General features: G+C 38.0%; 1 protein-coding gene across 2 annotated transcripts in view; it reads left to right on the forward strand.

Annotated features, from left to right (window-relative positions):
* Positions 1 to 354: 354 nt before the first annotated feature.
* The window catches only part of PPIP5K2 (diphosphoinositol pentakisphosphate kinase 2), a 42,696-nt gene continuing 17,500 nt past the window's right edge, over positions 355 to 25,550 (forward strand). The window contains exons 1-18 of one of the 2 annotated variants that reach the window (XM_086479901.1): positions 355 to 507; positions 2,026 to 2,221; positions 2,942 to 3,032; positions 3,908 to 3,993; positions 5,349 to 5,503; positions 5,904 to 6,005; positions 7,787 to 7,948; positions 10,056 to 10,177; positions 12,288 to 12,389; positions 12,948 to 13,034; positions 13,939 to 14,014; positions 14,100 to 14,209; positions 15,185 to 15,270; positions 15,924 to 16,049; positions 16,162 to 16,283; positions 20,911 to 21,093; positions 22,893 to 23,034; positions 24,100 to 24,323. In XM_086479901.1, the coding sequence (XP_086336027.1) occupies positions 355 to 507; positions 2,026 to 2,221; positions 2,942 to 3,032; positions 3,908 to 3,993; positions 5,349 to 5,503; positions 5,904 to 6,005; positions 7,787 to 7,948; positions 10,056 to 10,177; positions 12,288 to 12,389; positions 12,948 to 13,034; positions 13,939 to 14,014; positions 14,100 to 14,209; positions 15,185 to 15,270; positions 15,924 to 16,049; positions 16,162 to 16,283; positions 20,911 to 21,093; positions 22,893 to 23,034; positions 24,100 to 24,323 (2,325 nt within the window). The remainder of the gene's footprint in view (positions 508 to 2,025; positions 2,222 to 2,941; positions 3,033 to 3,907; positions 3,994 to 5,348; positions 5,504 to 5,903; positions 6,006 to 7,786; positions 7,949 to 10,055; positions 10,178 to 12,287; positions 12,390 to 12,947; positions 13,035 to 13,938; positions 14,015 to 14,099; positions 14,210 to 15,184; positions 15,271 to 15,923; positions 16,050 to 16,161; positions 16,284 to 20,910; positions 21,094 to 22,892; positions 23,035 to 24,099; positions 24,324 to 25,550) is intronic. The other variant, XM_086479902.1, reaches the window with a different exon arrangement.

Consider the following 25,550-nt stretch of genomic DNA (forward strand, 5'->3'; position numbering starts at 1 on the left):
AACACTTTTTCTAAATGAGAAAGGTTTATTTTTATGTGCCTTTATCAAGTGTGCTTTTTTCTTTTTGTTGTTTATTTGTTTGGATATTTCTTTTAGGTTAAAAAGTTGTTGTATCATCTCAGGGAAGAAGTAGCCTATTGTGGGTTTTTTGGAGCAGCAACGCAAACCAACAGTGAGCAGATGATACCAGTTAAACAGTGTCTAGCAGACAACGTCATCGCAGTGGCACCACTGCACAAGCAATATCAAAGAGCAGGACACTTTTGTGTTCCCGAGTCAGCAGGAAACATGCCCAGTATCTCAGCTGCCAAAGCGGCTGCAGTTTCTACATAGATCTCTACAGATGTTGTAACCATGTCTGTTAGTGCAACAGAAAATGATCCGCCTAGATTCTTCGTGGGTGGAGAAGATGGAGAAGAATTACTGGATTCAGCCAGATCTACAGATTATGAACACTTCTATGACCATGGGGATGAAGAGGAGGAAGAGTATGACTCTGTATGTACTGTAGGAGCATGTGTGTACTGTTCTGTATGTTCTCTAGCATTATTTTACTTTGAAATGGCATTAGATCACAAAATGGGAAATTGTTCTATTCAGATAATGATCTGTCAGATGTGTTTGGAAGTGCAGCACACTTGAAAAGTAGGTATACCTTGAAGTAGTTGTGCTTGAACTTTGAAGTAGATGTGCTTGACCTTAATACAGAGTTTTAGGGCAGCTGAGGTTGATCTGACAGGTTTGCAGACTTGATTTGGATTCTGGGAATGAACTTGATGGCATAAGCCTTCCTTTTATTTATTTGGATAATTGGTAGTAAAGAATGATTGAGAGTTCTGTGTATGTTGTCAACTACTGCAGAGTTAACTTTTGATTTTTCAGTTTGAACAGACTCAACATTTCTTTTTTCGTCTTACCGTTGTTTTCATTAAGATCCGTTTCATTCTTTTTCCTTGTCTTGGTGTGTAGAAAGTGCATCCTAGATTAATCTTATGTTATGCCTTAGTTTACTATCCATGCAGAGTGTTCTGAATTGTGTTTTAGCACTGTGCTTACCATTTTTTAGTTTGTTTAAGACAAACTCGTAATTTTATTATGCATGAGTCATCATGTTGCACCATTTTTTTTGCTGTATTTTGCTGTTCTTTTAGTCTGTAACATTTCACTTTAGGGAACAGTCAGATTAAATTTTCACTGATTGCAAGCATGTCTAAAAATTTAAATGCAAGGAAGTGTTAACAAAACACTCCAACATGATTAAAAGTAATTTGGAAATGCAGAGAAGTAGTGCAAAATTAGCAGCTCAGTTCAATTCAGTCAGTGTATTTTATCAAGGGAAGGTAATTGGCTATGTTTTAAAAGAACAGTAACTTGAAATAAAAAGATTGTTCTGGGTTTGTTGTTTTTTTTTTTCTTTTTAAACAGGGGAGTAAGTTGGCTGTTGCACTTAGGAATACCACTGAGGGAAGGAAATTTTTAAAGGCTTATAACATGAAAGAAAATACGGAGTATACAGAAGAAAAGTGAAACTTACTATGCACAAAATTTTTCAGAAATCTAGAATAGTATTTTCTGGCTTACTAGTTTTCCTTTTCATAATTCACTTGTAATATTAAATAATATGAGAAGCCTTGTGGCTACCAAGTAGATGTAGAAAAATTGAATAGTTTAGAAATTAATTGCTAGTTAGTTTCAGAGTAAGCCATAAGTATGATTTAATTCAGATTTGACATTCCTGACTTAGATTTTTATCCTGTGTATTTGTTTCTAATATGATACTCACAAAAAGTAGTGTAGAGCTATTGAACAGTTTCATTTTTTGAGGCATTTTTCATAAGAATGCAGTGCAGCCTGCTGTTATGCTGCATTTTGTTACCTGCTAGCAGTTTACCTGATTGAACACTAGATTAAAGGTAGTATGTGAATTTTAACAGAAAATAATCTACTTTGGTATCGTGCTGCTAAAACCCTGTCGTGTTCTCAAAAAACTTAAAAATAATAGGTTTTTTCCCTCCCCACCTTCAGCCACCAGAAAGACAAATCGCAGTTGGGATTTGTTCAATGGCGAAGAAATCTAAGTCCAAACCAATGAAGGAAATTCTTGAACGCCTCTCCATGTTTAAGTACATAACTGTGGTCATATTTGAAGAGGATGTTATTCTGAATGAGCCAGTAGAGAACTGGCCTTTATGTGACTGTCTCATTTCTTTTCATTCTAAAGGTAAATCTAATACTGCCATAAATATTTTTAACATCTAAATACTTTAACCAGTTTGAGGGTCTTTTTTTTTTTTTATTGTAGTTTTATTGGATTTTCCTAGGAAGCAATTAATTTGTCTTGTTTAATATAATGCAACTGACTTTTAAAATACAAGCTTTTTAAATGATACTGTTTTCATTGCTTGAGAAAGTCCTGTCTGACATGGTATTTAAAATATCTGTTCCATTGGTAAATACTTATGGAGCCAGTGGAAGTGGTGATCTATTACTTACTTTGTCCAATAACTGTGAAGGCATGCTGCTTTCTCAATGGGAGCGTTGGGTCTCTGGCTACTTGTTCATGTATCTCTGCTAATACCTAGGGGGTTTTTTTGTGGGGCTGGGCAGTAAACCAAAGATGAGTAGGCTGAAGTTAAAAAACATATTTTTTGGGGCAGAGGCAATAAAGGCCTTAGTTCTGGCCTTATGCAGGTGGAGGGCATGTGGAGTGAGGAGGAGGGAACTGGAGACAGGACCGCTGCTTTTGGCAGCCTATACTGAAATTAGGCTGTAGTTTCATGATTGTCTTAAGCTGATGTTACATGTTTCTATAGTTGACAGAGCATCCTCGCACTTAAGCCATATCTCTGGTTGTACACTAAAGCTTGAATATGAAGGCTGAAACTATTTACTGGTGTTGTGTCTTGTAGTTTAAATTTATTTGCCCTAATAAATATTTTAGGATTTCCACTGGACAAAGCAGTTGCCTATGCGAAACTCAGGAATCCGTTCATAATCAATGACTTGAATATGCAGTATCACATACAAGACAGGTAAGTAACTCTAATTACCCCTAAACAGCAAACTACTTTTAAGTCGGAAGCTGTGAGAATCTTTTGTTATTGCATAGCAACATTTCCAGTGTATTGTACAGTAGTCCCAATAAAATTACAGTGAATGTTATGCTTTATTAACGTATGGATAGTTTTGTGAGATACGTCTTTAGGTGTGTTTTTTCTTTTACAGCTTTTATATTGATATATCTGAAGATTTAGCAAGATAGAAATTTGGTGATACATTTGTTTAAAGCTTAGCAAATAAAGTTTAAACTCTGAAAATATGTATAGCATAGGTATCTATAGCAAATGTACAACCTCCTATAATTGTAGAATTCATGTGACTTATGAAGGTCTTTTATTCTGTTAAGTGGATACTTAACAGAAGTCGTTGGTATTCAAAGATCGTGTGGTTATTCAAAGTGAATTTTCTTTTGGAGCCGCAATCATGCATAGCAAATATTAACAAAACAATAGCGACCAAATACATAAACATTCGAGTCTCCTGAACAGTGAGAAGAGTTGCTATTTTGGATGCCTTCAGTTGCTGTCCTGTATAAACTTTTTCAACCCTTCATGTTAATAATCTCCTTTAACAAGAGAATGTAAATTGCTGTCGCAATGCCAGAGTAGAAAGGACAGGACTGGCATAGGGAATTACATTTTTATTGATATTGATGATATCACTGCAAAGGTACAGCTTTGACAGTGACCTTTAAAGTGTGATATTAATAAGTAGAGTATTATATATGTAATCTTATCCTGTGTGATTTGAAAAAAAAAATTGTGTATTTTTCTCCTCCCTTACTTGTGGACTGTAAAATACAAATATTGGCAGGATTTACTGTGAAACTTTTATTCTTTTCTTCTAGGAGAGAAGTATACAGTATTCTTAAAGCTGAAGGCATTTTACTTCCTCGTTATGCAGTTCTTAATCGTGATCCAAACAATCCCCAAGGTAAAAACTGATGACTGAAATATCAACCATTGGCATCTCTTTGTTTCCACTGGAGAACAGTACAAACATAGCAGAAAGCTAAATTTCACTTGCTAGACAATTATTTCATTTGTGCAGAGGTTGATTTCTCCTACAGTATCTAAAGTATTTTTGTGGATTAACCCCTACTGGCTGTGAGGGCAGTATGTGAAACAGAAAAGGCATTGAGGCTGTGTGAGCACTGTTCAGCAATAAGTAAAACATCAAGACTGTTTTGGTCACAAATTCAAACATAGCATCATACCAGCTGCTGTGAAGAAAATGAACTGCATCTCAGCCAAAGGCAGTACAAGTATGCACCTGAAAAGCATGACTCTGAAGCCTGGGATAACAATCCTCTACAGCTGTCGTAGAACAACTAGAACATAAGGGCCTCCAAACTCAAACTGAGATTCTAGTATGTCACCAAAGAAAGCAGCATCCATGATGTTACATTACCCATATTAATTAGTAATTTTACTTAGGAAAGTAATATTGACAGAAACAAGTCAAGCTATTGAATACTTTCCTTTCCAAGTGCAAGCAACCATGTAAGGGAAATCTAGTCCAGACAGATCCACAAATGGTATACTCTAACTATAAATTGGAATTATTTTTTTTCTGTAGCTGGAAACAAACTTAACAGCTTTTTTTACTAGAATGAAAACTTAATAGCAACAATAGAAGATTGCAATGACAGGTCAAGACACAAGCATAAGAGATAAGAAAAAATAGACAATTGAAATATTACTGTTCTGTAGCTCTTTAGAGGTAGGGAATTTTAGGGAAAATGACTCATACTACAAAAGTAAAATAAAACCAGTTGCATGCAGCCAGCCAGTAGTGAAGAGATCCACGATCCCTGATTCCAGAGGACCTAATCCTCTGTACATGGTGCATCAATCACACAGTATGAGACAGTTCACAGCTTATTAAAAGTACCGTTGCATCTGGCACCACACCATGTTCGTTGTCCATCTGCCATCCCCCTGATACTTCAGAGAAAGGCACTGAAGAAAGAGACAAACAGCCGTACCCACTGTCTTAAAAACATTTCCAAAAAAATACCACCCATGCAAGCTTATGCATCTGTAGGAGACAATTTCCTGTCTGACACTGAGGTAATCAACAGAAATACTGAAACATAGTATGAAAGTAACATAATACAGATGTGGTAAAGCAGACATGTTCAGCACATGATCATCAAGTCTTCATGCAGTCAGTAATATATCAGTGAACCAAAATGTAATATAATCTTTTTATTTCAACGTATAAAATTACCCCAAATTTCTAATCATTATATTATTGCATCTCTGTTGTTTGCACTGTTTCTTCAGAATGCAGCTTGATTGAAGGAGAAGATCACGTGGAAGTGAATGGAGAAATTTTCCAAAAGCCTTTTGTAGAAAAGCCAGTTAGTGCTGAGGACCACAATGTTTACATTTATTATCCAACATCTGCTGGGGGTGGAAGCCAGAGACTCTTTCGAAAGGTGAGGGTATTGTACTAAAGCTGTTTAAAAGTAGATGTCTAACAGAACAGAATAATTGTGTCCTATCCGTATGTTAGCTTGGACCTGTTTTGTCATGTCCTGCTTGTGTAGGAGTAGTGCCAGATCAAAGAAATTAATTTCAGGAATACATGTATATTGAATGAAGACTCTTGTTCCTTCCAGTAGATTGGCAGCCACTGCAGATTCTTATAGATAAAAGAAGCATACACTATCAGTATACTTTTAGAATCTTACAAAAATCTTTTGGGAACAGGCAAAACATACTTGCTTCATTTGTTACAGGAAGTGTTTTCTTGGTACAAGTGTGTTATTTTAAGGAGTTTTAAAGTTTCTCAGGACATAGCCTATGAGTTTATTAATAGAAAAATACTCATTTCAGATTGGCAGCAGAAGCAGTGTTTATTCCCCAGAAAGCAGTGTGAGAAAAACAGGCTCCTATATTTATGAGGAATTCATGCCTACAGATGGCACTGATGTGAAGGTACGACAACTGTATGTTCTTATTTATATTTAGAACAATCAAGTGCTCCAGGAGCTTGCCAGTTTTAAAGATGAAAGTGTACCTTTGTGGCAACGATTAAGTTTAATGACGTTTTGATACAGTTCATAAGTAAAGAACATAATTCTTGTTCTAGCTAAACATGGTACTTGTAATGTAGAGCAGCTTTGCTTGTGTTGTTAGAATCAAGTGCTGGAGGCTTGTTACCCAGCACATTGTCCTTCTTTTTTGTATTGTGTTCATTCCAGAACAGCATATACTTTCCCATGTAAATGGATGCTGCCTAGATATTTTGTCTGAAGTTTGCAAAGAAATCTGTAATCGAAATAGATTTTGCTAACTCTCTTAGTATATAAAAGTTACTTATTAAAATTATATGAAGTTACAGAAAATAATGTATTGACCTTATCTTTAATTATTTTCACTCTTTTGTTAATCTATTTTATTAACAGATGTAAAGATTTGGTATCATAAAAGAATGCTAAAATAGAGCAATAACAATAGGTGTTAAGCCGGCCGTGTATGGAGATTGTTTCTTTCCTTTTGTGTTAGTTCTGGCAACTTTAAGCCCATCACAAAACATGTGAAACAAATGTTTTACAATATGCATGAGAGATCACCATATTCAGTCAAAAAGTGGAGGTTTAGAGAGTGTGAGATTTAATCCAATCTTTGGACAAAACACCCTTTTATCAATTGCAGTCAGCTTCTTTCACTTGGTGATACATGTGGGGCATGCTTGTTTTATGTTCTCAGACAAATTCCCTGTTCTTTAAGTTGCTATGTTTTCATGAGCTGTAAGTCTTCAGATGGTTATACTGTACAACACTTTGCAATAGGTTGATCTGAGTCTACATACACCCGTGTAAAAGATTTAGGAACCGTTTCCAAAAAGAAAACTTTCTTGCAACCTGAAGAGACGCAGATGGCTTGAGGAGTGGAGACTAATTTGACTCCTTGTTGTAGTGATCAAGCAGCAGCTGTGGACTTTGAACACCCCAAATAAATAATGGGATTTTCTTCAAGTAACAGTACTGTCTGTTTTATATTAGGCAGCTTCACCCAACTTGCCCTTTTGCTTGAATTGACTAAATTGGCAGTATCTGCAATGATCTGGTTTAGTTTAATACTTTTTTATTAAAGGTTAGAGTTTTCTTTTCAATTGAAGTGACAGCAGCCCATTATTGAGAGCTGCTGAGAAATGGCTTGTAACATATGCCACAATCCTTCCTTTCAGTGAGTATCAAAACTGTGGCAGAGAAGATAGCAAAATCATTCTCTCAAGCCTCTGCCTTGTCATGCTGAAACTGGGGAGATCTTTGTTTAGTCCTGCCTAAAAGAAGAAAATATTTGTAATGAAGAGAATCACTTACTGCTGCTGCCAGATTTCCATAATCAAATAAACTGCAATAATTCTCAAATTAGTCTGCTTTCCAAGTTCTAGAGATGTTTTGGAGAGGAAAACATAGTTCTTTACCTTTGTACTACCATAAATAAGAAATTTTTGTTTATTGTTTTATAATGATTATTTTTCTTTTCCTGTGCTCCAGCTGTATTCTCCTTTTGCTTTATCCTAGGTTGTCAGTAAATGATGGGTGTTCTCTGAAGGCAGAGAATGCCATTGAGGAAGATATTTAGCATGACCTTTTCAGTGTTGAAGGCAGATAATGTCTTTTGAAGTTGTTACCACATTTTAGATAAATTTAGCAAAATGTAGTGTAATTTAATTACACTGAGTCAAGAGTTCCTGTTTTTCAATAAAGGTGTACACAGTAGGTCCAGACTATGCTCATGCTGAAGCCCGGAAGTCTCCAGCTCTGGATGGCAAGGTAGAACGAGATAGTGAAGGAAAAGAAGTGAGGTATCCGGTCATCCTGAATGCAAGAGAGAAGTTAATTGCTTGGAAAGTATGCCTTGCCTTTAAAGTAAGCTGATTACTTTCCTGTCTGATCAAACATTTCGTGTTAATTGTTTATTACATGAAACTTCTGCAGGGTTTTAGTGCACAGAGCTAGCAGCGATAATTGCTGCAGAACTACTCGGAAAGTGAAAAGTTAAACTTCCACATCCACATCTTTTTTTTATCTAGAAAAATTCTTCCATTGATGCATTGAAAAGTTGTGGATGGCTTGCTTATGTTGCATAAGTTTCCTGAATTCATTTGTTGATATTGTGCTTTGCTAGTTTGAGCCTACCCAGCCAGCAACAAAGCCCCACACAGCGCTTGCTTACCCCTACCCCATCCTCTGAGGGATGGGGAGGAGAAAATACAGCCAAGAGGCTCGAGACAAAGGACAGGGAGGGCTCACTCACCAGTTATAGTCATGGGCAAAAGACAGACTCTACTTGGCGACAACAACATCAATTTAATGAAAACAACCACCATCAAGGATAATGAGAGATACAACCAGGTCTTAAATACAACACACCTTCCCCCCCTCCCAGTGGTCTTCCTGGGCTCAGCTCTGCTCCCTCTTCCCCCCACAGCAGCGCAGGGGTCAGGGAATGGGGGTTACAGTCCGTCCAGCACAAGATGTCTCCACTGCTCCTCCATCCTCAGAGACAGAGGCCCTCGCAGCCCTCCCCTGCCCCGCCATGGGGTTCCTCTCACGGCAGACATCCCTCCCCCAACTGCTCCAACATGAGTCCTTCCCGAGGGGCCGCAGCTCCCCAGAACTGCCCCAGCGCGGGTCCCTCCCAGGGCTGCCGCCCTCCCACCGATGGGTGGCTCCAGCGCGGCCGGAGTTGCAGCTGCTTTGGGCCCGGTCCCTGCTCCTCCGGCCCGGGGCCCTCCGCAGGCTGCAGGGCGACCTCTGGGCCACTGCTGGGCTCCAGGGGCTGCAGGGGCTCAGCCGCCACCCCACCATGGGCTGCAGGGGAGCCTTTACACCAGCACACCTCCCCCTCTCCTTCCTCACTGACCTGGGTGTCCGCAGGCTTGTCTCTCTCCCATTCCCCTCCTCTCACAAACAAAGATGAGCAAAGAAGAACTCCTCAACACCTTCTTTCACTCTTAAACCGTTATAAGCAGAGGTGCCGATTGGCCTGGCCTTGGCCAGAGGCAGGTCCGAAATTGGAGCCAGAGGAGTTTCTGGAAGCCTCTTACAGGAGCCGCCTCTGTAGCACCCTACCGTGCTACCAAAAGCCCGCCAGACACCAAACCACCACAGCTAGTCCACAGTGTATCTGTTCTATGCCTAATATATTCACACATTTTGTTAATGGTTTCTAAGTTAGCAAAACACAATACAGTAGTTAAGTTTTTGTAACTTGTGTTACCTAGTATTATACTGGGCCCAATTAAATGTTATTTTGATACTGATGTGACTAGGTCCTTATTTGAAGTTTCCATTTTTGTATAGTCTTAATATATTTGTTCAAAACTTCATACAATCTCTTACCCTTCTTTCACCTGTCTAATTAAAAGGCTGTCTTTCAGTCTGTCTCATTAGCTGTGTGTAACTATGATGGCGTTCTGGAGCCTGTAGGGTGTGAACCTCTGTCACCTAGCAAAGTGGGCTTTGAGATCTAAAAAAGTGATCTGTTGAAATAATATCTGGTATCCAGTACTAATGATGTCAGTATTATGTCAATATCAAAACTATCCTATCACATTTAAATTTGGACAAAAATGTTTTTATCAATATTTTGTCATTTCTTGCCTGCCGCCGTTGAAAATTATGTGTAGGGGGAAACGGCTGTCAGAGTGGGGAATTTGTAGACGCATCATTGCTTGTGCTGTAAATCTTGAAGGTTAAGTTTGTGCACCTGTGAACTTGACCATCAGTACTGGTACTGCTAGGGATATGTAGGAAGGGTAAAATCAAGTTAGGGATATAAAGTGAAAAATAGGAAGATATTTGAATAACATAAGTGAACCTAACATGGAACTGGCAGAAGGTACCAAGCATAAAATCTGTCATATATTTGTTATGTTTTCTGATGAATACCATGTTAAAATATAAAATTCATTTAGACTAAGTGATCCTAAGGAAGGTGATCAATGACTTGAACTTTTATTCTTAAAAACAGCAAACAGTTTGTGGCTTTGATTTGCTGCGTGCTAATGGACAGTCCTATGTGTGTGATGTGAATGGCTTCAGTTTTGTGAAAAACTCCATGAAATACTATGATGATTGTGCTAAGATTCTGGGGTAAGAATTTACTGATTTGTTTCAGCAGTTTTACCTGCTCAGTCTGTTGTATGTGACTATAGCTTATGTACTATTTATTCCTTATTTGTGAATTATTTAAAATGTCACATAAAATAGGTCCTTAAATTAAATAATAAAATAAATAAAATATTTAAAAGAATCCCAAGTGAATAAATAAATCGTAAATAAGTTTCTTATTCCTAAAATCATCCAGTACATCTGTGTTTGAGTGTTTTGTGAACACTTAAAGCCAACTAAGTATTTTGAAAGCCAGATTAAATTCTTAAAGGTACTTGGGATTTTTTTTCAATTAGTGAAGCACCACTGGATGGTTATACTTGCTGCCGTTTAATATGTGAATCGAAGAAAACTCTAACAAGTAAGTGTTATTTAGCAGGTATTCTTTATTGCGGTGCCGGGCAGCACAGGATATAGCTCCTTCCATACATGTGTGGCCAAGCATTAGGATTCTTGCCTTATATTTACAGCTTTTATACATATTTCTAAGAAAAGCTTGGGTTATTCTAATCATTTCCAGGAATTCATTAACATAATTTCCTCCCTTAGTTCCGCCTCAGTCCACCCAATACACCTCAGTTGGTGGTTGCTGGTGGTCGTTGGGGATGAAGATCTGAGTCTTCCTCATGATTAAACTCTTGAACTAGTCCTGTGGCGCATGTCCTGTGCCATCCTGGGTCTTTTCCAATTCACAGAACCAGCTTTTGCTAGCTTCCCTCCCTATCTCTCCTGCTCAGTCCTTTGTGTTCCTTGAGCCCCACAGTCTGTTTGGATGAATCTGCCTGGTGTCCTTCACTTGGCTAACTTTGCTTCCTTCTTATCTCTGAAGGCTAGTTAGTTAGTCAGCAATGGATACATATGTATGCATACTTCATTACAAACTGGCCTTTTTCTGTATTACATATGTGCCCAAATTAATGTACATTGTCCTTGATCTGAAGCTGGTGTATACTTGTGTATTTGTGGATTTCATACTAGTAAATAGAAACTGATGTAATATCAAAGTGTCTGGTGTCATGCCATCTTCTCTGCTACTGGGAGCTAAAAAAGGTATAACAAGAATCATACAGAGTTGGATAGCGAACTCTGTGGCAATGAATTGTTGCCCTCAGAGTAGGCTGATCCCATTTTAGCAAGTTAAACTGGCCTTACAGAAAGATTGTACTGATGAAATACAACATGACTTTCTGTGTTATCAAATCATTTGGGATCCTATTAAATAGAGGAAGAGCTAAGCTAAAGTCCTAGGTAAAAACTGTAGTCCTGCCGTAGTCCTGTTGTTTTAGCCCACTTGCTGAGTTAGTTACAGTTCTCAAACCCATTTTGATTTCTCTTTATTCAAATTATTTGAATTATCTGAAAAATGTTACCCTATAATTTTTTCTTATGCTTTATTACTTAAGGTAATACATTGCAATACATTGCAGTGTTAAGTACAGCAGATTTTTTGGAGCTTTTTCAAAATTAAATTTTGGCTTTGCTACCTTAAGATGAATATTTTTTTTCCTCCATGCTACTGCTTCTTATGTAGATATTAATCTGAAGTTCAGTGTATTTTGATGAAATACTTGGGAAACAGAGCATTAGCAAGATTTAACAACCTTCTGTAGGTGGAGGCAGTGTTATCATTTTGTAGTTATGTTCAGACACTTTGCCTGTTTTTGCAGTTCTATCACAAACTTTTGAGAAATTACCACTAAAGGTACCACTTACTCTTTGATGAGAATGGCTTGCTGATTATCAGGGACTTTCAGTTAGGCAATGGAGTCAGGTGTCTGAATATCTAAATGAGCAAGACTAAATCATGTCCAAGGGACTGTTTTAGGAACTGGAGTTCAAAAAATGAGGTTTTTACAAATGCAGGGCTATTAGGCTGTAGCAGTTGTAGTAGCTTTAAATTGTTGTTTAAGTAGTTTTTTGTTATATAATTAAATGAAAAATATGTATCTAGAGACTCATGACTGCTAGTACTCTAAAACCAGATTGATAAAAATGCATGTATGCATTATCTGTTTGGTTTGGAGTTTGTATGTGTTGTATAAGCTGTGCTTTAAACAGTGTTTTTTTTTTCTTTTTAACCACTTTTTTTTAGAAATATCATAATGAGAGAACTTGCTCCCCAGTTTCAGATACCATGGTCGATTCCTTTGGAAGCTGAAGACATCCCTATTGTGCCAACCACCTCTGGAACAATGTAAGAAAATAGTAGCTACATCTGAATTGTGCAAACTCCTAATGTAACTTTTGTGTGAATTTTTTTTTCTCTTCACAAGGTGTTCCCAATTTCGCCTATGAACGCTTGTATTGTGTGATGAAAACAAGGAAGGAATCACAATTACTATGCCAGCAATCAGAGTTTCTGACCCTTAGTCAAGCTGAGTACAGACTGAGCAGATTCTCAAGCGTAGCGTCTTTTATGCATTGCTTCCTTCACTGCTAATCATTGTTCCAGCACCAACTTAATATGCGCCTCTAATAAACACGCTCTCTCATTTAATGAACTTAAAAATTCTTGTTTTAAAAACTACTTAAAATAGATATTCTGTAGTTACCCAAGTCTTAAAATCAATATCTATATTTTATACTTTGCATAATTTTCAGTTAACCTTATATTCTTGCATATCCTTCCATCACTTCTGTAGTTATGGCAGGTAACTACCACTTTGTCAATTGTCATGATTCGTGGTTGTTTTAATATTGAATAAAAGACCCTCATATATAGAACTGTGAACTATAACTCTTGAAATTTCAGGATGGAGCTTAGGTGTGTTATAGCTGTAATACGCCATGGGGACCGAACACCAAAACAGAAGATGAAAATGGAAGTAAAACATCAGAAGTAAGTAGAATCTTGCTAAAAGTTAGTTCGGGTGGTTTAGAGCAGAGTTTACTTCTTGGGAATATGCAAGCAGTGAATTGAGCAGGAATTGCATCATACAGATTGGTTTTGGTTTGTTTTCTTTTCTTTTAAATCTGACTGATGTTGCAGCTAATTAACAGGACTTCTCTGACAGGACTGTCCAAATTTCTTGTGCAGACTTCCTTCATCACATACTGTGCCGTATGAACAGTCCTGCTTAATGAAAATGCATTTGTCTCTCTATAGATTTATATTCAAAATAAAGCAACAGAGAATATTTCTAGTTCATCATTTGACTATGACTTCTGCCTTTCTCTTTTTATCATAACTAGTCATATGTCTACTGCACCACCTTTTTGTCTTTTACTTTTGTCAAAGTTTGATGACTCTGGGTTTCTGATAGAGATCATCTTTATGTTAGCATTCATAAAGTGTCGTACGTAATTGGCCTGGAATTAGGCGCAATTTCAGTAAAAAGTAGTTAGTTGTTTTGGGATGAGATACATGCTGTAAAAGTGTAGGACTACTTCTTTGGTATTTTTGGCCCCTGTTTTGTTCAGGATTGTTCTTGAAGGTTAAGAATTGACATAGCTGTACATTCAAATATTATGTCATGTATAGAATATCTTTTTTAACACTTAGCAAGTTGGTAAGAGAACTTTTTTAGTGCTCTTATTTCTCTAGTGTGTTGAAGACTTTCTTGGGAGATGGGATTTGAATGAAGCTTGATTTGACTTCTGTAGTGGAGGTTTTAATGTGCTTTTCAAATAGCATAAAGGTGCTAATTTCAGCTTTCAGGTGCTTTAAGTTTAAGAGCCACTTGTTCAAGTAATATTTTAACTCAACTAACTGTGTTGTTTAATCAATATTCTTTCTCTTAAAGGTTTTTTGATCTCTTTGAAAAATGTGATGGATATAAATCTGGAAAATTGAAACTGAAAAAGCCAAAACAGTTGCAGGCAAGTTTGTCTTTATTTTCTTGCTGTGATATTTTATAAGTAGAAAAGTATTAATTTAAGTAAATTCTATGTTTTCTTTCTTTAGGAAGTGCTTGATATAGCAAGGCAACTCCTTGTAGAGCTTGGGCAAAACAATGATTCTGAAATTGAAGAAAGTAAAGCAAAACTTGAACAGCTAAAGACTGTGTTAGAAATGTAAGTGTCTGTTTTTCAGGCTTCATAGTAACAAAGTTGTATCTGCTATTTTGACCTGTTTGATCGGTTACTACATGGATTGCAATGGTTATCAAATATGTAATGATACAGTAATTCAAGCACAAGAGTTACCAAGAGAAAGGATGTCTCATTTGACATTATGAAGGGGAACTGGGCCATCTCTGGTTTTTTCTCCTTTTCTTTTGAATTGACCTTATTGCTTTATCTAGTGTCTCAGTATATTTTCTACATGAAAAAGTTACTTCCAAATTTTATCATCATGGATGTTTTTAAAATTAAAGTATTTGAATGCAGAGTCTGCTTCTTGCGGTGTAATATAATGAAGTCTGATGTTGAACCAGTAAGAACTTTCACCATGTGTACTGTCTGTGGATTCCAAATAAATGAGGCTTTGTATATTACGCCTGAAATATTGAATTAAAAAAAAAAGGCTTCAAGTAAAGATCTGAGGTCTCAGAACTCTTAAGTGGTAGTAGATAACTTTAAACTAAAAAAAATCAGTGCAAAGACAGTTATTATTGAAATTTATGATGATTGTTTGAAATACTGAGTTCTGCTTGAGAACTTAATTGGCTAACAAAATAGTAGCCACCTATACTGCCAGATCAGATTCTGAATACTGATTGTTGTGGATCTGAATAGATAAATTACTTTGTGCAATCTGCAAACACTTCTTTTTTTTCCCCAGTTTTACATTCAGTGTTGTGAAAAAAGAGTAGCACACAGTATTTTTAAATATTTCATTATAGAATGGTTTATATTTCTGTAGTCATTCTCTGCTTGTTGAGTTACGTTTGTTCTAAGCACTGCTTCAATAGTGGTGGTCAAACGCACAAATCAATGACCAGCATAGATTTATTATATCCTGCTACAGGAGCATAGTGGGTTTGGAATAAAATATTTAAAATATTTCTCTCCCTCTTCCTCTCTCACTTTCTCTTGTTCCTACTTCAGGTATGGGCATTTTTCAGGCATAAATCGCAAAGTTCAGTTAACATATCTTCCTCATGGTTGCCCAAAGACCTCCAGTGAAGAGGAAGGTACTGTATTGCTTTTGCACCTAATCAGTTAATATCGTATGTGTTTAGTCACGGACTAGTGGTATAACATCTCTTGATATTAAGAAGAAGGAATATGTTGTTTTGAATGAATGTATTGACAGCAGTTATTCAGAGTCTCTTAATCTGCTGAATCATACACCTAAAACTATGTAGTAAATTTGTATTCTAACACTACTTTTTCATAAAAGAAAAGTAGGGTAAAAAGAAGCTTCAGTGATTCACCACATGGTGTTTTGGGGCTGGGATGAGAAAATCCCAGTCAACATTTACTGCTGTAAAACTTTTATAAGCTTTTCTGACCCATGGTTATTGACTGAAATAGCTGTAGGGTATTTATAATCCAATTTGTTTTAATTTTTCTGTCTCAATTTACTTTCTGCTTCAGATTTCATGGTAATTATTTTTCACTTATGTTTTCTCTGTTTAACTACTTAAACAGTTTCTCTGTTTAAATGCCCATTTAGTTCTCCAGTTCAATATTTTCTTAATGTTAGAATGCTATTAAAGTTTCATAATGTTGAAGAGATCCTTTACCAAAGCGCTGCATTGTCCAAATATTTTTGTTCATTTGAAAAAAAAAAAAGCTTTAGAGTATACTTCACTAATAAACTGCTGTCTCTGTGTACAATTAGATAATAGAAGAAATGAGCCATCCCTGCTTCTGGTTCTAAAATGGGGAGGAGAATTGACGCCTGCAGGCAGGGTTCAAGCAGAGGAGCTTGGAAGGGCTTTCAGGTGTATGTATCCAGGTGGACAAGGTAAAAAAAAATAATAACAATAATTTCTAAAAAAAAGTGTTGAATGGCATAAATCTCTTTTAAAGATCATCAAGTACAAAATGAGTGTTTGAGCAAAATGTTTGTTTGGTAGGAGATTATGCTGGATTTCCCGGATGTGGTTTACTTAGATTACATAGCACTTACCGACACGATCTCAAAATCTACGCTTCTGATGAGGGACGAGTTCAGATGACTGCAGCAGCTTTTGCAAAGGTACAGTGTGAAATTATATTTTCAATTTTAAAAATTCTGATGTTCTGAAGTTTGGTTTATCTTTTGAAGACTGAATAGAATTTATGGTTTATTAGAGTCCACAGTATATAATGAGGCTGTGTTTTAAAAGAAATGTATTTTCAAAGAGTGTTTTGTTCAGTGTTATGGAGTATCCAGTTAATGTGCCAAGCATTTGGAGTTCTTTGAGCACATGCAAACAGGTTTTACTTATACAGCCCTAGCAATATATCTAGTCCTTTCCAGTAACAACCTCCAAAATCATAGTCATAGAATGGTTTGGGTTGGAAGGCACCTTAAAGATCATCTAGTTCCAACCCCCCTGCCATGGGCAGGGACACCTTCTACTAGACCAGGTTGCTCAAAGCCCCATCCGACCTAGTCTTTAGCACTTCCAGGCATGGAGCATCCACAACCTCTGGGCAACCTGTGCTGGTTGTCTCGCTACCCTCACAGTAAAGAACTTCTTCCTAATATCTGATCGTAAATCTACCTGCTTTTGAAACTGTTAACCCCTCATCCTGTCACTACACTCCCTGCTAAAGAGTCCCTCCCCACCTTTCCTGTAGACCCCTTTAAGTACTGGAAGGCTGCTATAAGGTCTCCCCGCAGCCTTCTCTCCTCTAGGCTGAACAGCCCCAACTCTCTCAGCCTGTCCTCACAGGGGAGGTGCTCCAGTCCTCTTATCATTTTTTGTGCCCCTCCTCTGGAGCTGCCTCAACAGGTCCATGTCTTTCTTGTGTTGGGGGCTCCAGAGCTGGACACAATATTCCAGGTGGGCTCTCACCAGAGTGGAGTAGAGGGGGAGAATCACCTCCCTCGACCTGCTGGCCATGCTTCTTTTGGTGCAGCCCAGGGTGCCGTTTGCAACATTTTTAGTCTGCACCTTACTTATTTGTTTAAGGCTTACTTTCCTCAAATTTTGTCAGATTTCTGTGACAGATCGTGTGTGTATATTGGTTAAACCACAGACATTAGAATTGATTTGAGATAATGTATTCATTTTACATGAGCAAAAATTGTGGTTTTCAGTCACCTCAATGGTTTAGACCAGAAGATTTGGAGTTCAAAAGGCAGCAGTTTTCATGGAAACGATCTTTCATTCATTGATTTGTAACTTTATAGAGGAAATTAGATGGTTTGAAGTATTAAAATGTGGAATTAATAAACTACTTCGCATATATTTTAATGAGAAATTGTAGAGACTATACTTTCATGCTTTTTTTTGGAATGAATAGAAGTAGTTTCTTAAAGTTTTTACAGGAGACTTTTACTTTTGGCCTGTCAAAATGGATACCTAATAAGTAAGCCATGTTAGCAGTACTGCATCTTGACACTGTAGAAATGGTTTTTTTACATGTATCTTTTTATATGAAATTACAAAAATTTTGTGGTGATGTTTAAAAAGCATGAACTTTTTTTTTATTAAGAACATGAATTTATAGGAACTATTCATGTAAACCACAGAATTCAAAACTTCTCACATCTGTAATGCTTGACATAGTATTCTTTTACCCTTCTTCATACTAGGCAAATTCCTCTTCTGCTCCTTCTCTCAAGTAGCCCTTTGCATGCATAACACTTTCACTTTTTCATAATTTATTCACTTATTTCCTCATTTCAGTCATACAGATCTTTTAATTTTGTGAGAGGACACAGACAGTGCAAGTGTTACATTAAATACTTCTTAGGTGAATGAGTTTCAGTAATAATACAGAGTGATAGAGAGGTTTAGATTTCAAGGGGCCTCTGTAGGTCATCTGGTGCAACTCCATACAGCACAGAGCTTGTTTGAATGAGGTTGCTCAGAATCATATCCAGTCAAGTTCTGCATATCTCCAAGAATGAAGATTCCACAGCCTCTCCAGCTTTTTAATTCCACCTGTCATTTTCAGGTTGTGTCTCTGTTCCTCCCAAGTAGCTCATCCCTGCTTTGACCTTCTGTGTGTTCCTTTTTCATCCATGCTGACCTTCTGCATGACTTTCCATGTGTCAAGAGTGAACTGCTCTTGTGCTTTGAGGAAGTTGTCTTTGGAGATCATTGAGCTGTCCTGGGCACCTTTTTCCTTCAGGACACTCCTCCATAGGATTTCATGAACAAGCTAAAGTCTTCTCGTTTGAAGTCCAGGGCTCTAATGCAATTATTTGTGTTGTTCACTTCTCCAAGGATCTGTCATATCAGGTTTCAATTACCAAGGCTGCCATTGACCTCCACATTCCTGACACTTGCAAGTAACAAGTCCAGGGGAATGCCTCTGCTCAGTAGTTCATCAGTAACCTCTGTCAAAGAATTGTCCTGGGTGTTTTCCAGAGGTCTAGATTGCTTGTCCCCTGCAATTTTGCCCATGCATGTAGTACCCAGGGCTAAGGGCACCCATGGAAAACAGGGCCTGCAATCAGGAAGATTTCTCCAATTGTGTTAAGAAGGCTTCATCTATTTTCTCTTTTAAATTGGGTGATCTGTAGCAGAGGCCCATCCTGATGTTGTCCTGTGCTTGTTTGTCCTCTTATCCTTAAAAATGAGATCTCATCTTGCTTGTCACTGTTTTTCAAGCAAACGTCCTGGTTTTCAAGCTGCTTCTTTATATACAACCTGACTCTGCCTCCTTGCTTTCCTGGCTTCCAAAAGGTCCTGTGTCTAGCTATAGCAACACTCCATGCATGTGAACTGTTCGACCACAACTGTAATTTGAATAAACTTAAAGCTCTGCAAGTGTTCAGACTTCTTATTTCTCCTGTTTATTTCCATGTTGAATGTATTAGTGCAGAAGTATTTTGGCTATCTCTCCTGCTTTCTCCTTGGTCAGCAGGCTTGAGGAGACATCACACCATTTCCTTCCTTGTCCCAGAGCCATTCTGTTGCCGGAAAAGTCACAAAAGTTTCCAGCCTTCTCCATTTTGGAAGTCTTCATCCACTTGTTATTCAACTGTAGCCTTTGATTGTCCTGTGCCACACAGGATTTGGACTTTTGCCTCTCTAGGGTCTCTGCAAAGACCCTGTCTATCTCCTGTTTGTCCTTCCAGATGCTATTCAGTTTGCTAACTTCCCATAGCTACTATCTGGTGACTCAATGCCTTGGGCAGATCATGTCCCCCACAAGTCAGGCTGCTGATGCTCCCAGCCTCAGGGAGAAGGCACTTTGCACTCCCTGCAACCTGAGACCTGAACAGCTGTGGCTGGGAGCAATGTTGGCACCACTGAGATGCTAGGTCACTTCAGCTGGTGCTGGGGAGCATGCTCTATGACATGTCACCATCACTGTTGCACCACCTGTAGCAATCCTAGACATCAAGGCAGTGGAGGGGGGGGGCATTTCTATGCAAATATCTGCATTGTCTGCCCAGTCCCTGTTTATCTAACCCATAGGCAAGTGATACAATCTTGAACTTAAATTAGTGTTTTGGGTGATTTTTTTAAGATACTCTTACACACAGTCCCACATGACATCCTTGTCTCTAAGAAGGAGAGACATGGACTTGATGGGTGGACCACTTGGTGGATAAGTAACTGCCTAGAAGGTTGCACACAAAGAGATGTGATCAATGGCTCCAAGTCCAGGTGGAGACCAGTGACAAGTGGGGTTCCTCAGGGGTCTGTTCTGTGCCCAGTGCTGTTTAACACCTTTGTTGGCGACGTGGATGATGGCATTGAGTGCAGCGTCAGCAAGTTTGCAAATGACACTAAGCTGTGTGGCGCAGTGAACTCGCTTGAGGGAAGGGAGGCCATCCAGAGGGACCTTGACATGCTCGAGCAATGGGCCAGTGCGAACTGCATGAGGTTCAACAAGCCAAAGTGCAGGGTCCTGCATCTAGGTTGGGACAATCCCAGGCACAAGTACAGACTGGGTAGATAGTGGCTTGAGAGTAGCCCTGAAGAGAAGGACTTGGGGGTGTTGATTGACGAGAGGCTCAACATGAGCCGGCAGTGTGCTCATGCAGCCCTGAAGGCCAGTCGTATCCTGGGATGCATCAAGAGTGGTGTGGCCAGCAGATCAAGAGAGGTGATTCTCCCCCTTTACTCTGCTCTTGTGAGACCCCACCTCGAATACTGTGTCCAGTTCTGGTGTCCCCACCGTAATAGGGACATAGATCTGTTGGAACGAGTCCAGAGGAGGGCCACAAAGATGATCCAGGGGCTGGAGCATCTCTGCTATGAGGATAGGCTGAGAGCACTGGGATGGTTCAGCCTGGAGAAGACTCTGGGGGGACCCTATAGCTGCCTTCCGATACCTGAAGGGAACCTAGAGGAAGGCTGGTGAGGGACTTTTTACAAGAGTGTCCAGTGACAGGACAAGAGGAAATGGTTTTAAACTGAAGGAGAGTAGGTTTAGACTAGATCTTAGGAAGAAGTTCTTCAGTATGAGGGTGGTGAGACTGTGGAATAGATTGCCCAGAGAGGTTGTGGATGCCCCCTCCCTGGAGGTGTTCAAGGCCAGGTTAGATGAGGCCTTGAGCAACCTGGTCTAGTTGAGAGGTGCCCCTGTCCTTGACAGGGAGGTTGGATTAGATGATCTCTAGGATCCTTTCCAAACGAAGCCATTCTATGATTCTGTGATTCTATGATTCTATGATTCTTATCTTTATCTGTTTGCCTGATTATTTGCCTCAGGGACTACTGGCCTTAGAGGGAGAGCTGACTCCTATTCTTGTCCAGATGGTAAAAAGTGCTAATATGAATGGTCTGTTGGACAGCGACAGTGATTCTTTAAGCAGCTGCCAGCATCGTGTTAAAGCAAGACTCCATGAAATTCTCCAGAGAGACAGAGAATTTACTGCTGATGACTACGATAAGGTTGGCATATGATTAGTTTCCTATGAAATGAAATAAATAGCCATGCAAATTCTTGTGTAAAAGTAATGACCAGTGATTTTATATATTTATTTTGAAAAATTATTTGTGTGCTTGCAAATAGTTTGAACTACAAAGGAAGCTGTACCAATTGCGATATTAGGTATTTTGAGCTGTCTTGCAATTTGAGTAATCAGAATAGCTACAAACTTTGAAATAGGGATATATAGGGACCTCATTTGTAAATCTTTGTGCTGTTCCATTAAAAATATTTTGATTTTTCAAGAAATGAAACTATATTGTTTACATTTTCTGTAATCTTTACTTTGACAGTGTGTGGTATTACAAAAATGCATTGCCTGCCTACTGCAGTTGTTTCAATATTTAGTCTGCCACAAGGCAGTTTTTTTTAACTCTAAGAATACTAAGATGCTGAAAACCAGTAGAATACTTTCTAATCAGTGAAAGGAAATGTCTCATAACATGCTAAATCAGTGCATATTAATATAGTTTGTGCTGACTTAGTACAGAGCACACATGGTTGTTCATGGTTTTAAATGTAAATAACGTTTTTTATTGTTAATAAACTTCTTCCTCTTTCACTTGCCCTTAACTCTGTCTGGTATAACAACTAAGTACACGGCCTCAAATGAGATTTAAGCTTAAACTGCTCTTTTCTGAAAGGTATTGAGAGCAAGTTACTGAAAAACAGTTTTACTACCCTGCATGTATACCCTATGTGGATTCGTTTAAACATAGAGATTAAAAGAATCATCCAAACCGTTACCAGCAGTACTTGGGAACAGCGAGAGGGTACAAGGTCTCAAAGACTTATTTATTTTCCTACTGAAAGTAGCTAACCTTTGGAATTATAAAGTGATAATAACTTTTTTTGGTTGGTTGGTTTGTTTTAACTTACTTACGATTTGGGAAAACAATATGGGGTTTTTTTCTGTGCCAGAGCACCTTTCCTATTGATTTACTTGGTCATAATAGGGAGGTAGGAACTTCCTAGATTAGGTGGAGGGCTGAAGTTTTCCATATCCAAATTATCCTGTGCGTTTGAGGAAACTAGTGAGAGTGCAAATATGTATGTGTGCTTTGTATATAAATTATTGTTTAATGTCATTGTTAGCTTACTTTGGATTACGCAGACTTCTGAAAAAATGAGGCTTAGACTCACTTACATGGGTATTGACCTGTTTTGGTTACGCTCAATGGTGATAATTTGTGGCTTCTACAATTTCTTTAATTAAGTCAGCTCTCAAGGACCTCTTACATGTTCTTGACATATATGCATTTAAAGGGTTTCTTTTTGTTTATGTGCTGCAGTCCTATAGAAACAAAAACCTAAACCAGGAAGAGACAGATTTTTTTTCAGGTATCAGTTACTATTGCGAAACTAGTTCTGCCTTGCAGTTATGCTAAGGAGGGTACTTTATAGAACAAGAAGTATTTTGTGAGGCACATAGCCTATTGTTAACATTTCTTACAGAATTTTTGGTAAGCTTTTGAATACAGTAGTTACTTGAAGTTATGGAAAGTTGCTAAGCTCATAGAAAGTTTTAAACATCTTTCCAGTTTTCCTGTCTTGGAACAAAAAAAGAGTTTTGATACATTTTCTTTTCTGTATGTCTCAAAGGGAGTAGATAACTAAGAAATGGTTTCAAAAAATAGTAGCAACCTGCTTGAATGCTTTCTCTCCAAAACTTGGAGTCTTTCATACATTGCATCTTATCTCCCCATTTTTTTCAAATCTAGTCAGTTTGTTTATATAATTTTGTGTTTATCTCAAATTGCAGCTTACTCCATCTGGAAGCATCTCACTGATAAAATCAATGCAGGTTATTAAAAATCCTGTAAAGACATGTGATAAGGTCTATTCCTTGATCCAGAGCTTGACTTCTCAGATCAGGCAAAGAATGGAAGATCCGAAGTCTGCAGGTACTTAAACATTTTTGGAGTTGTATTTAGTTTCTCTTGTTTACGCTTGAGAGGAAATTATAACATAACTTTTCTTCATTAAAATAGCTTTAGCAGATCTTTAATCTGGGTTAGGGATTTTCACAGTCTGATTCCATGTGCACAATTTTAAAGTAAAAAAGCAGGAGGAACACGTGGTCATATTGCAGGTAAGGGCTCTTTGTAGTGTTCAGAAGTTCAGGCTAGTCCTCAAATGTTTGCAGAAATTCTTGTCTGAATTATTTGAAACTCAGCTGTCCACAAAAGTAAGCAGATGGTACTAAAGCTAAGTTACATAGGTACATTTTTATATTTAAGTATCTTTGCTGAAAATCTGTTGCTTGCTGTATGATATGTAGTAGTATTGCATAGAACAGTGCTCAATATTAGTGGTGGTGAACCAATGACGCAGGAAAGCTAGAGCTGGAAGTGACCACAGTGCTTTTTTGTTACTAGCTAAATACTGGAATACTTGCTATCAGTGTGCAGTGTGCAGTGCAAACACTTCTGTTCTGAGGTTGAGCAGTACATGTGTCACCTGTACGTAGTATCAGTGGTTTTTCTCTGTTTGGTCCAGTCTCCTGCCCTGGGGTGGGGATAAACCATCCTTTCTACCATTCTCTTGGGTCTTGAGGAGATATGGAGGAGAGAGAGACAAATGGGATGTGTGGTCTGTTATAAGACAGACATGTCCTGCTCCACTTCCTCCTTCCTAGAATTTTCTTGCAGCTTTTTTTGGTTGCTTTTTTGGTATATGATCTGTGCTGTTGGACACTTTACTCTTAGTGGCTGTAGCTTTGCTGAAAGGGCCAGTGGTGCATTTCTGCAGCAAAGCTTTCTACTATCTTGGTGTAACTATGTAGCTGTGATGCTTTCAGCAGTAAAATTAACCATATGCACATATTCCCTCTTCCTAGAAGTAATGCAGTTAACTTATTTGATGCCCTTTTATCCCTCTTTTTTCAACTGCTACGACCATGTAATTAAAATTTCCCTTTTGTTACTTGGATGGTCTTGATTACTTATATGCGATATGTGTCTATCTAGATATTCAACTGTATCACAGTGAAACACTAGAACTGATGCTTCGCAGGTGGGCCAAGCTGGAAAAAGACTTTAAAACAAAAAATGGAAGATATGATATCAGCAAAATTCCTGATATTTATGACTGTATAAAATATGATGTGCAGCACAATGGCTCCTTAAAATTAGAAAACACAATGGAATTATACAGGCTTTCAAAGGCTTTAGCTGACATTGTGATCCCTCAGGTAAGCATTTTCAGTTATTCAATACAATAAATTGTAGAATAAATACTTTTTCAAATTTTGTGGAAACATCGACTGACTTTTCTATTGAAGGTTTCTGTATTTTGCAGTAATAGAAGCCTTTAACGTTACCTCATTTTCTGTTAGCAAGCTGATTATTTTTTGTAAGAAAAATTTGATTCATAGTTCATTAAGCTGTGTTCAAAGTTAATTTTTATAGCAATTTAAGATGTGAACATGTCAGCTTCCTTTACTGCAGTGTGTTAAAATAAAGTAGTTCATCTCAGCCGTTCTTCAGAGATTTAAGCGGAGTCCCTGTGAACAACTATGCATTCTGAAATTGCATTTAATTTAATTCTTCCTGCTTTTAGAAATTTCGTTTTCAGGCTCTTTGCAAATGACACTGTTAATCCTAATCTATTTAATTTCACTTGTCTTAAGCAATTTAAATTTAAAAAGACCTTTCTGCTGCTTCAAAATGCTAACACTCGGTGATATTTGTACATTTTGTACACATTAAGTTTCATAGAATTTCAGGCCAGAAGCAGACAGGCTAAACTTCTGTATAATACAGGCTGGTAAACTAGGGTTAGCTTTAAAACGTTGTAGGCTGCAGGACATGGAGTTGTTTTGTGATAACAGGACAGAACAGACTAAAGCTTTGCCCAAGTGTCCCTGCAATTACAGAGAACTGTTGTAAGAGAGGTATTATCCATATTGTATACATCAGGTGAGGGAACTTCTTCCTCTCTCCATCTCTTAAACTCCAAGGAGGACAAAAAGAGCAATGATATTAGGTATGCATTGTGTTATATGGGCCTGTTAAGGTCTACATTTTTAATACAGCGTTAGACAAGACTAGGTAAAAATGAGGACATATACTGAAGGAAGAAAAACAAAGAAAACTTGATAAGCCTACATAATGCAAAGGAAAAGTGCTTATGTTGCTTTCTAGGGTAACAAGAAGTTCCATCAGAATGATGAGAGCACTTTCATATCATGTGCAGTGTCGTGGTTGAGACGGACAAAGCGACAAGACAACAAATCTTTTTGAAAGCCTGGTAGCCGCAAAAGCCTTTATTGCCTGTTCATTTGTACTGTCTTTCCCCTTAGCTTTTTCAGAGATGTCTCTAATTGATTCAGAATTGTTATACAATCTCATAATTTTTGTTTGTATAGTTCATTATAACTCATGCCTTCTGCCAAAAAGACATGCATGCTTTGTCTTGT

Source organism: Leptosomus discolor, chromosome Z (assembly GCF_034619465.1).
Source record: "Leptosomus discolor isolate bLepDis1 chromosome Z, bLepDis1.hap2, whole genome shotgun sequence".
Taxonomy (NCBI): Eukaryota; Metazoa; Chordata; class Aves; order Leptosomiformes; family Leptosomidae; genus Leptosomus; species Leptosomus discolor.